General features: G+C 43.0%; 2 protein-coding genes across 5 annotated transcripts in view; one reads left to right on the top strand and one right to left on the bottom strand.

Moving 5' to 3' along the window:
* The first annotated feature begins 2740 nt into the window (after positions 1–2740).
* Positions 2741–8126, top strand: LOC111955711 (lanosterol 14-alpha demethylase). The gene is made up of 10 exons (XM_023975992.2): positions 2741–3205; positions 3379–3477; positions 3638–3814; positions 3990–4116; positions 5048–5222; positions 5495–5614; positions 5785–5980; positions 6291–6386; positions 6668–6836; positions 7136–8126. The coding sequence occupies exons 1-10, from the start codon at positions 3038–3040 to the stop codon at positions 7312–7314; spliced, it is 1506 nt and encodes a 501-aa protein (XP_023831760.1). The 5' UTR covers positions 2741–3037; the 3' UTR covers positions 7315–8126.
* Positions 8127–9049: 923 nt separating this feature from the next.
* The window catches only part of LOC111955710 (A-kinase anchor protein 9), a 134190-nt gene continuing 131145 nt past the window's right edge, over positions 9050–12094 (bottom strand). For all 4 annotated transcript variants that reach the window (XM_070436462.1, XM_023975991.2, XM_070436464.1 and 1 more), the window contains 5 exons: positions 11666–11869; positions 11257–11489; positions 10589–10683; positions 10021–10260; positions 9050–9833 (listed from right to left, as the gene is read on the bottom strand). In XM_070436462.1, the coding sequence (XP_070292563.1) occupies positions 9790–9833; positions 10021–10260; positions 10589–10683; positions 11257–11489; positions 11666–11869 (816 nt within the window). In that variant the 3' untranslated portion in view covers positions 9050–9789. The remainder of the gene's footprint in view (positions 9834–10020; positions 10261–10588; positions 10684–11256; positions 11490–11665; positions 11870–12094) is intronic.

Raw genomic sequence — 12094 nt, 5'->3', positions numbered from 1 at the left:
CCAACTTGAGACAACTGTGGGATGCATTTGAGTCAACATTGGCCAGCATCCCCGTGGAACGTTTTCAACACCTTGTGGAGTTAATGCCCCAACGAATTCAGGCTGTTCTGAGGGCAATACTGAGTGCAACTCAATATTAGGAAGGTGTTAATGTTTTGTAAACTAATATCCTGATTGCCTACTTGCCTAGTCACTTTTACCCCTACCTATATGTACATGCTGAATTACCTCAACTACCTCGTATCCCTGCACATTGACTCAGTACTGGTACTCCTATATAACCTTGTTATTTTATTGTGTTACTATTTCCTTTTTTATTTGTCAAACTTTTTAACTCAGCATTGTTGGGCTCGTAGGTAAGCATTTCACAGTAAAGTCTACACCTGTTGTATTTGGCGCATGTGACCAAAACAATTTAATTTGACTTGAAAATGTTGTCAGAAATCAGACCAAGGACTGGCAAGGTAACAGCAGTAGCTGCCACATGAGGGCACTCTGCTCAAATAAATGTATTTAATTTATCCATTATTTTACCAGGTAAGTTGACTGAGAACACATTCTCATTTACAGCAACGACCTGGGGAATAGTTACAGGGGAGAGGAGGAGGAGGAGGAATGAGCCAATTGTAAACTGGGGATTATTAGGTGACCATGATGGTATGAAGGACAGCTTGGGAATTTAGCCAGGACACAGGGGTTAACACCCCTACTCTTTCGATAAGTGCCATGGGATCTTTAATGACCTCAGAGAGTCAGGACACCCATTTAACATCCCATCCGAAAGACGGCACCCTACACAGGGCAGTGTCCCCAATCACTGCCCTGGGGGCAGCTGTCCCCAATCACTGCCCTGGGGCATTGGGGATATTTGTTTTTTTAGACCAGAGGAAAGAGTGCCTCCTACTGGCCTCCAACACCACTTCCAGCAGCATCTGGTCTCCCTCCAGGGACTGACCAGGACCAACCCTGCTTAGCTTCAGAGGGCCAACCGCACCAGCATATGGTCTCACAAGGGGTCTGAGGATCTCATCTCGGTACCTAATGGCAGTCAGGCTACCTCTGGCGAGACCATGGAGGGCTGTGCGGCACCCAAAGAAATGCCACCCCACACCATGACTGACCACCGCCAAACCGGTCATGCTGGAGGATGTTGCAGGCAGCAGAACGTTCTCCACGGCGTCTCCAGGACTCTGTCACGTCTGTCACATGTGCTCAGTGTGAACCTGCTTTCATCTGTGAAGAGCACAGGGCGCCAGTGGCGAATTTGCCAATCTTGGTGTTCTCTGGCAAATTGCCAAACGTCCTGCACGGTGTTGGGCTGTAAGCACAACCCCCACCTGTGGACGTCGGGCCCTCATCCCACCCTCATGGAGTCTGTTTCTGACCGTTTGAGCAGACACATGCACATTTGTGGCCTGCTGGAGGTCATTTTGCAGGGCTCTGTTAGTGCTCCTCCTTGCACAAAGGCGGAGGTAGCGGTTCTGCTGCTGGGTTGTTGCCCTCCTACGGCCTCCTCCACGTCTCCTGATGTACTGGCCTGTCTCCTGGTAGCGCCTCCATGCTCTGGAACTACGCTGACAGACACAGCAAACCTTCTTGCCACAGCTCGCATTGATGTGCCACCTGGATGAGCTGCACTACCTGAGCCACTTGTGTGGGTTGTAGACTCCGTCTCATGCTACCACTAGAGTGAAAGCACCGCCAGCATTCAAAAGTCGACAACAAACCATTTCAAGCCAGGAAGCATAGGAACTGAGAAGTGGTCTGTGGTCACCACCTGCAGAACCACTCCTTTATTGGGGGTGTCTTGCTAATTGCCTATAATTTCCACCTGTTGTCTAATCCATTTGCACAACAGCAAGTGAAATTTATTGTCAATCAGTGTTGCTTCCTAAGTGGACAGTTTGATTTCACAGAAGTGTGATTGACTTGGAGTTACATTGTGTTGTTTAAGTGTTCCCTTTATTTTTTTGAGCAGTGTATTATTGAAACTATTTAGCGATTGTTTGTGAGAATGCCAACAGGTGTGGTTCCTGTGGGGGAAAGGTTCCCGTGGGGTTGCCATGGAAGCAAAGAAGGGGAGTGAGGTGTGTGTGTGCTCAAACAAACATGCATGTGGGGTCTGGGAGAGGAAGTGTTCATCTGATGAATGGAACTCAATTTTATACACTAATTGTAGTCTCACCCATTCATTTCTAATGACCAGTCATTTTTGACCGGGAACACCACAGGTGTACAAAAGTTAAATAAAACACCCAACATTTTATGAAAATCATTAAAAAATATATTTTGTGTGTTCAGGTGCCCTGTGTGGACAAGGTTATGGAACCGTATGACAATCAGATTAAATGAACTACATTTTTCAGAGAGAAAACTTGTAAATCGGTCCAATTCGACCAGAACACAGCAGGAGTATTAAACATGCATCGCTACTGGACGCAAGCTGATTTGTAGGACAGTTAGTCAGCAATCGAAGCATTCGTTTTGATGCTCTCGAGCATCGCACTGTTTTGAGAAGAAAATAAAACAATTTCGGGGAGGGTCTCTTCGGCACCGTTGAACCAATCCTGTAAATGTTGAGGAGGAGTTCAAATGTGTCGTCTTGTACTCTGCCATGACATCATATAGCCAGACATCACTCCAGGTAGTGATAGCCAACCAGAGTGGAGGAAGGCAGCCGCGGAGCTGATGGACACACAGCGAATAGCCAATGAAATGCCTTTATTTGTCAGGCGGGGGCAGGACTAAATTAATATCGACAGGTAGAGATGCCGAGTAACAGTATTGGCGGTCACTTATCATTTAGCGTTATAGGGGAATAAACTATGCTATTGGAATCAAGAAGGATTTGACTGTGCTTTGGGGAACACTATTTTCCGTTTATACAAATAGCCTCGTGCCTTGTAGAAAACCGATTTAGATGGTGTAGAAGTGACAACCGGATTACGGATTGTTTTTATTTGTTGCAAATGCAAGGAATCTGTCGCAGTGGCCTACAATATTTTACAACGAATTGAAACAACCAGAAGACGTGACAATGGCTATGCATTTATATCAAGTTAGTAGTATGCTACTAGAAAATACCGTCGGGAAAATGAGCGACAACGTGACATCGGTGGTCCTTGCAGTGTTTGTGATCACCCTAACTTTGGGATATATTTCTAAACTGGTGCTCAAACAGTCACAATCTTCCGACGAAGACAAGGTACGTTATGTACATGAACAACAAATCAGTTGAGATATATTACATTATTATTAAGGCTGCGACAGTGAATGTTATAGTTTCATGCCGCATTCATAGACTATTGCATATTGTGCATAATCAATTGCCTTGTGTATTTTATTCCTGTCTCTAATTTTACGTTTTTATTTTCTCAGAAATACCCACCATACATACCTTCTAGCATTCCATTTCTGGGTCATGCCATAGCATTTGGGAAAAGTCCCATTGAATTTCTGGAGAATGCATATGAAAAGGTAAGAATACAGTACTGCTGCAAAGTATACTTTAGTTTACAAAATGTTACAGTAACTTTTCCTATCATACAGCTTCTGAACCTTACTGGTGTATAGTGCCATTTGAAAGTGCCCGTTATAGAAGGTGCTAAAACAAGGTTTATTTTCTTTATATTCACAGTATGGGCCCGTTGTCAGCTTTACCATGGTGGGCAAAACCTTTACCTACCTTCTGGGTAGTGAGGCTGCCACACTGATGTTCAACAGCAAGAACGAAGATCTCAATGCAGAGGATGTCTATTCTCGATTGACAACGCCAGTTTTTGGCAAAGGGGTTGCATACGATGTACCTAACCATGTAGGCAAATAAATACTTACTCAGATACTCCCATTCGCACTCACAAATGTAGAGAATTTCCCCCCACTTAAAGAAGTCTTGCCAGAAGTTTGTTTGTCCTTAGTTTATGATAGGTTTATGAGCTGAAACAAAGTATTGATTTAGCGAATATTTTGCCACTCATTTTCTTTTGTAGATTTTCCTGGAACAGAAGAAGATGTTTAAGACAGGACTGAACATCGCCCATTTCAAACAGCACGTTGAAATCATCGAGGAGGAAACTAAAGAGTACTTTTCAAGATGGGGAGACAGCGGGGAAGAAAGTAAGATGACAGAGACATTACAACCGGTCTGATCTTTTCACATGGAATACTGTAGAAACTAAATCCAAATGCCCAGCTCCAAATTGACCTCTAGTCCCTACTGTAGCCACTTAATGTAGACCTAAAAGGATAGAAAAGATGTTAGCAGAATTACACATTTTCCACTTGGCCTATCAGATAGCAAAGTGGAATTATTAGTACAGTATACTTATCCAATCCTTTCAGACCTATAAGAGCTCACGGGGTAGGGACATGGGTGAAGTACAATGTCAACTGTTCAGAAAATTCAGCACAATTTTCCATCAACAAGTTCTCAAGCAATACCTCAATATAACAAAATCAAATCAAAGTGTATTAGTCGCGTACATAGACTTGCAGATGTTATCGCAGGTGCAGCGAAATGCTTGTTTTTAGCTCCAACAGTGCAGTAATACTTAGCAATACAAAACAATACACATGTAATCAATGTGTTGTAACTACTGTAATACAGTTTGAACCTTGCCATCCATTTTAAGATAGTTCCTTTTTTCTGTAAAGGTAGGGTAGCGTTATGACATTACCAAAAGTAGTGTTTAACAGAGCGACTTCTGACATGAGTAAGAAGCAATCTAGGCTAATCTAGTCAAAATGTGTTGTCACGTACTGTAGCTACTATTACGTTGCTCAAGAGTGCATTGATCTCCCATGCACATGCACAGATGCTTAATGGGTTGCTAATGACTGCAGTCTTTTGCTTCACACTCTTGCTAGAATCTGTTTGCGAGGCGTTGCTGTTTATGAAGACGCCATATCACTTGTTACACGTCATAACATTTGAGCCGTACTGCACAGTCAAAGTTATCCAGTCCGCAATTCTGACCTATTTTCTCTTTCGCTTACTCATTCTATCGCTCTCACTCCTTCCTGTCTTTCCATCTCTTCCCTCTCTCAGACCTGTTTGAGGCCCTGTCGGAGCTGATCATCCTGACGGCCAGTGCCTGTCTGCATGGGAAGGAGATCCGCAGCATGTTGGACGAGAAGGTGGCCCAGCTCTACGCAGACCTGGACGGGGGCTTCAGCCATGCTGCCTGGCTGCTGCCCGGCTGGCTGCCGCTGCCTAGTTTCAGGTAAGAGAACTACTTCATTCATACTGTCCTCTCAACCAAGGGTCAATTCAAACTGTTCCATCTTCAGGTTAGGTTTTTTGTGTGAAAGACCAAGTTAGACAGTTACCAGAATGGTTGCTGGAAATTATTACTCTTGAAACTTAATTTATACTGTCTTATTGTACTATCCTCAGGTTAGGGTTCTGGGTGATAGACTGAGTTGGTAATAGCAATATGAGAATGTCTTATTTCGTTAAGGCAGGAAAAAAACAAGTTTTGTCATTTTTGTACAGACGAAGGGACAGAGCACACAGGGAGATCAAGAACATCTTCTACAAYGTCACCCAGAAACGCAGAAGCTCTGGAGAGAAAGTGGACGARATGCTGCAGACCCTCATAGATGCCACCTACAAGTAAGACATAAGTGGGACAGATGCCAGTATTAATACATATGGGACAAGCATCTATGCCTCCCCACAGGACTGAAGTGAATGGGCTTTTGGTTTAAAGGTGTTCCATAACTGTTGAACCATTTTAGATCGATTCCTCATTTCAGCCCTAACTATTTCTGCCTTTTTTGAAGGGATGGGCGGCCCCTGAATGATGATGAGATAGCAGGCATGCTGATTGGTCTACTCCTGGCTGGACAGCACACATCCTCCACCACTAGTTCCTGGTTGGGCTTCTTTCTGGGCAAAGATAAGGCTCTACAGGACCGCTGCTACGCTGAACAGAAAACAGCATGTGGAGAAGACCTGCCCCCACTCAACTTTGACCAGGTCAGAATCCATAACTGGCATATTGCCAACTGCACATAAATGGCCATAGATTACACTAGAATTTTGTTGTTGAAAATATGAATAATGTTTTTACCTTGGCCTACAAATGTACATTAATTTTTATTAATTATTTTGTTTAAACTTATTAAGATCCGTTTATTTTTTGACCATATTCTATTTAAAACTGGGTAATTGGACATTGTATGTGAGCAACTTCAGTTTAGAACTGTTTTTCTAGACTGTTAAACCATAAGTTCAGCTATTCATTTGGCATGGTCTTTTCTTACCTGGTCTCTTGTTCATTCATCAGCTGAAGGACCTGACTTTGTTGGACCGCTGTTTGAAAGAGACCCTCCGACTACGTCCACCCATCATGACCATGATGAGAATGGCACGCTCTCCTCAGGTAAGATCGATGTCATTATTTGTTGGGCGGTTACGAATGCCCATGAAATTATTCCTACTACCGTCATAGACATTTTTTCAATTCCCTTATAATATCAGTAAATATTTTTTTTTTTTTTTTTGGGACACTGAATTTGAGAGAGAAATGGCCATAATGTAAATTGTCCATATATATATTTTGTACATTGAAATGGAATGGAGCCCCAACCCAGATAAATGCATGTGTATAATAGGTGAGTGACCATTGAACAACCCTGACCCTTTACTTCCATTCACCCCCAGACTGCAGCAGGCTACACCATCCCAGCCGGCCACCAGGTGTGCGTGTCCCCGACGGTCAATCACCGTCTGCAGGACACCTGGACAGAGAGGATGGAGTTCAGGCCTGACCGCTACCTCAATGATAACCCTGCCGCAGTTGAGAAATTTGCCTATGTGCCCTTTGGAGCCGGTAAGAATATGTTTTTGTTATTTCCTCCCTTTTAACAGCATGTAATAAGTTAGGTGATCTGCCATCTTTAAGAGAAAACAGAAGTGTCAAAGCATATACACAATGGTAGGGGAAACAGCTGTCATACAGTGTGTTTTCATGTGTAAATAAGTATTTTGTCAGTAGGTGGGGCTCTTGCTCAATATATAAAAATATGGACTTWACTACCATACAAAGCTGTCTCATGCCACAAAGGATCACCTGATTTTACCCTCATTACCATGACTCATTAAAAAACACGGATGTTCTCTGTCTTCTAGGCCGTCACCGCTGCATTGGGGAGAACTTTGCCTACGTTCAGATCAAGACCATCTGGTCTACCATGCTGCGCCTTTTTGAATTTGACCTGGTCGATGGCTACTTCCCCACAATCAACTACACAACCATGATCCACACCCCACACAACCCCGTCATCAGATACAAGAGGAGGCAACACTAAGAGACACTGAGCTCAAAACACAGCAGAGAAAAGAGGTTACACCCAGGAGAAGGGCAAGGCTTTGTCCAAAATGGCTTCCTATTCTATAGTGTACTCATTTTGTCCAGAGCGTCATAGGGCTGCGGCCAAAAGTAGTGCACTATATAGGAAATAGGGAGCCATTTCAGATTTCCCCCAACAAACAACCGTACTTACCAAAAATGGTTTGATTTAGAGGAAATTATTGTACTTGAATTTAGGAACTGTGCAAGTTAATGCACAGAGTTCTGGCTGGAAATTAACTTTACTTTGTGTTGCCCCCACCTTATGTTTGCCTTGTTTTTTAGTTGTTAGAATGGACACTGAATCAGTTTGTTTTTTCACTAACGGCTTCTAGTCTAATCCTAAATTAGATCTGTTTGTGCAGGCTTCGTCTTTTGGCCATTCTATTTCAACTGTCATGGTAATACATATAACGTGAGCTCCAAAAGTATTGGGACAGTGGCACATTTTTTGTTGTTTTGGCTCTGTACTCCAGAACTTTGGATTTGAAATGATACAATAACTATGATATTTATGGCTCTGTAACTTTGAGGTTAAAGTGCAGACTGTCAGCTTTAATTTGGTCCCCCCAATTTTAGGGGACCAAAAGTATTGGGACAAATTCTCTTATGTGTTTTAAAGTAGTCAAAAGTTTAGTATTTGGTCCCATATTACTAGCATGCAAAGATTACATTAAGCTTGTGACTGCAAACTTGTTAGATGCACTTGCTAATAGTTCTGGTTGTGTTTCAGATCATTTTGTGCCCAATAGAAATAAATGGTAGATAATGTATTGTGTCATTTTGGAGTCACATTTATTGTAAATAAGAACAGAATGTTTCTAAACACTTCTACATTAACGTGGATGCTACTATGATTACAGATAATACTGAATGAATAATCCGTGAGAAAGTGAAGAGGCATAAATATCATAGTATCATTTCAAATCCAAAGTGCAGAGCCAAAACAAATGTGTCACTGTCCCAAGACTTTTGGTGCTCAGCGTAGGCTTTCACTGTCTGAAATGTGATCGTCTCCTGTGTGTATGAGTGACACTATTACAGTAAGGATGGATATTACTGGAGTAAAAAGCACTGCCTTTTACAGAGCAGTGAGAAATAGTAAAACCACTGATCCTTATCCATTGATTCATAGAGATCAGTGATCAAACTGACGAGCACTGACTTTGTATGTACTACTGTCCATTCATATAATTGTACAAAGATAGAGAACCTGGGCTGGGTCAAACAAAGAAAATGGACTTGAAACATGGAGGGACAACCTGCACTTGCTCAATGAGACAAATTTCAGTTTTCTGTTGTGTGCACTAATAAACACGACTAAGTGTATTGAGTGGGAATGTTGGACGGTCAGGGTAATATGGGTCAGTTTGACCCATGTAGTGCCTTGACAATGGAAAATTATTAGTCAATTTTGTTTTTGATTGATTTGACTATTTGAAGCCTACTGTTGTGAACATTGGTCCTTTATATATATATATATATATATATATATTAAAAAAATCTAAATATCATGTTCAATTTGTCTTTACACCATCATTTTATTGACTGTACATTTCCCCCATACCAGATTCATATTTTAGCTCAAGTTCTATTTTGTTTTACAACTGTTAGAACTAATTAAATGTGTACCTGTAAAATCAAATTGTTGTGTCAGTGGAGTTGAATAAAAAAAAAAACGGTGCGACCACATCTTTCAAGTGTTAAAATTCATATTTATTTCTGTTTTTGACAAAATACCCAGAAAATTCAAAGCTCCTACCTTTACAAAAATATGTCTTCTACAAATTGTCCTCTGTAGTCTGTCCAAGAAACCATTCTAATAAAACACAGTGTGGTGTATATAGATCATGTAGCAGCCTCAACAGTAAAGTCAAATTCTCCATGGCAGAGTTCTCCCAATTCCCGTCCTGGGGAGCTACTGGGTGTGCAGGCTTTTGTTCCAGCCCGGCACTAACCAACATTTCCAATAATCCATCAATCATGGACTTCCATTTAAGAAACCACAGTTACTTTAATCTGGTGTGTTAGTGCTGGGTTGGAGCAAAGACCTGCACGCCCACCCGGTTCCTATCCAGGGCTGGAGTTGTCCGGAGAAGCCTGCTCTACGTATTCTTCCACCCACACAAAGTAACATACACAGTATAATTTAAATTATTCCAGGTTTTTCATTTAAATTAGCATTCCACAAATATACATTTAACGTGATTGTGTTCATCCACAACAAAGAGGCAGACCAAAGTTTACAAACATAGAAGCTGTTTCAAGTGCTGGTGACAAAAAGCCAGATTATAAGATGTCTACACACAACACAATGTCTTTTGGTCCTCACGTAATATACTGTACACAGCAGAATGATACAAAATACCGAAGCTCAGCACAAGAAAAGGCAACTGAGTTTCATCAAGCCAGTTCCAACGTAATTTATAGACTTCTATCTTTTTATTCCAAAGTGCAATTGAGCATATGAAGAAGAACCTAGGAAGGGCAAAATGAAGTGGTTTAGATCCCAAGACTGAACTCTTGACAAGAACATTTCAAGCATCATCTGCACATATTTTCATGGGTGATTGAATGAGAAGGCAATTTCTGCTTTTGCATTACATTATTTAACTCTAAATGGTGTGAAGTAGTACAGTTGGAAGTGTGTGTGCGTGTCTGTTACCTGACTGCACGCTCCCCAGTCTCCTCTGCAGGGCCTCCAATCTGGAGATGTAGTCGGTGAGCGCTCGGTCAGGGTCGTAGTTCTGGAGGTGGGAGCAGGTCAGAGGGCCAGAGTCCTCCGCCATGTGGAACCTGTGTTGTGCAGAGGAGAGGGCGGACCTGGGGGAGGCCCCTCTCCTCTCTCCGTACACCTCCACACTCCCCGGTTGCAGGTAGGGTGAGTCTGTCCTCACCTCATTACCTGAAGAGGACGAGAGACAGTTGTCAGTCCTCTGTGGGGGGGTTTCTCTCACAAAACAGGATCAATGAGTCAGTCAACGAAAAGGTAATTATACATTTTCTGCTTTGCATTGAACCTAGCATTTTAGAATATTCAGGTTATTTATTTAGGTTAGCTAGCATTGTGTACCACCTGATCAATCAGCACTTCATTGACTACACGTGTGTAAGTCTAGGTTAGCCTAGCTTGGTTCTTTACCATTTAACTCAACCAGTCCATTCATTCCATGTGATTCTCCCAGTATATTTTCCTGGTGTTGGGATAGTGTGAGGAAATGTGATTTTCATACCCGTTGACTGCCCCAGGCCATTTCTGTTCACGTTGACAGATGTTATGGAGCTCATCCCTGTAGTTTTATGCCATCGCTTGACCAGGAAACGCATTCTGGAAGAACAGAACAGTCTGATTCAAAGACTGTGTCAAACTCGCTCCACGGAGGGCCGAGTGTATGCGGGATTTCGCTCCTCCCTTATACTAGATTGATTTATTAAGGTCACTTATTAGTAAGAAACTCCCCTCCCTGGTTGTCTAGGTCCTAATCGAAATGAAGACACAGGCCTTCCATAGAATGAGTTTAACAACTCCATTAGAGTACAGAGGACCATTAGCCTACAGTACAATCAGAACAATCCATCTGTGTTTATTAAAATAACTACTGATATTGTATGATGCTGTATGAACTCAAGTTTTGAAGTAATAACTAATCAGCTATAAACTTGATTAAGGTTTTTAATAAGTATAATTTAGCTATAAGCTACTCATAAAGGTCTTTAAACTGCAGAGCATTATATTTTAGCAGCTATAGCCTCACAACAACAACAACAGTCTACGCTGCTCTGTTGACCAGGAGAGGGCAACATGCTAACAATAAAACCCATATGATCATAAGCAACCAGCTATCCTATAGCCTCCTAACAGGTGCAACGCCATCCTACCACTCCAGTTCCAATTGTTTACCTGGAGAGGGCGATGGAGACGCGGACGGCCGAGCGGAAGCGCGTCAGCCCCCGGCGGCTTTGTGTCAGGGACTCCAGGCTGCAGTGGGAGGGCCGGCTGCCCATGCGGGCGATGATCGACAGCGTGGCTTCCTCGCACTCCTGGAAGCCACCGAGCAGCAGCAGCAGGTACTTCTTCTGGTAGATCAGGGCCTTGCGGAAACTCTCGGAGCGTAGGTACTTGCCATATATCTTCTGGAGAAGGGGAATAGGAGAGAGAAAAAGGAGGGTTGAAAAAGTGTGTGATTGTTAAGTGGGTTGTATAGATGTGCAACAACGTATTTGCTAATCAAATTTGACAAAGAGTGGAAAAGCGGTAGATTTGAAAGAGGTAAGTGTCATGGAGAAATGCAGGGCAGATTTGAGCTCACAGTCAGTGTGGAGTTGTCTGTCTCCGGTCCGGTCATGTCTCTGAGGGACTCTGTCCTGATCTCTCCTCTGAGTCGGGTCACCTCTGCCTGGGCTAGACGTAGGACCTTCTCCAGCCGGCTCCTCTCCCTGGTCCAGGCTTCGCGCTCCGACGAGAACAGAATGCTGGCCGCCTCCTGCTGCTTGTCCGCGCCACCTCTCCTGGACTGGAGGGAATGAGGTTGAGAGGGGTCGTGTTAGGTTGGTGCAAATTAAAGCAATGTCTCCACAAGCTACTTCTCTGCCATTTCTAGGTGCCTCCACAATCCAGCATTGTACTCTGTCCCATGTCCCTATATTCCCGACCTGCCACTGGCCTTGTATAGTATTTGACTAGTGTTGTACTGATCCCAGACCCGTCACTAGCCCTTAGCCGCGTTAGTTCTAGTATT

This window comes from Salvelinus sp. IW2-2015, linkage group LG31 (assembly GCF_002910315.2).
Source record: "Salvelinus sp. IW2-2015 linkage group LG31, ASM291031v2, whole genome shotgun sequence".
In the NCBI taxonomy this organism is placed as follows: domain Eukaryota; kingdom Metazoa; phylum Chordata; class Actinopteri; order Salmoniformes; family Salmonidae; genus Salvelinus; species Salvelinus sp. IW2-2015.
The sequence above is the reverse complement of the archived record's forward strand: the minus strand, read 5'-3'. Positions and strand labels throughout refer to the sequence as shown.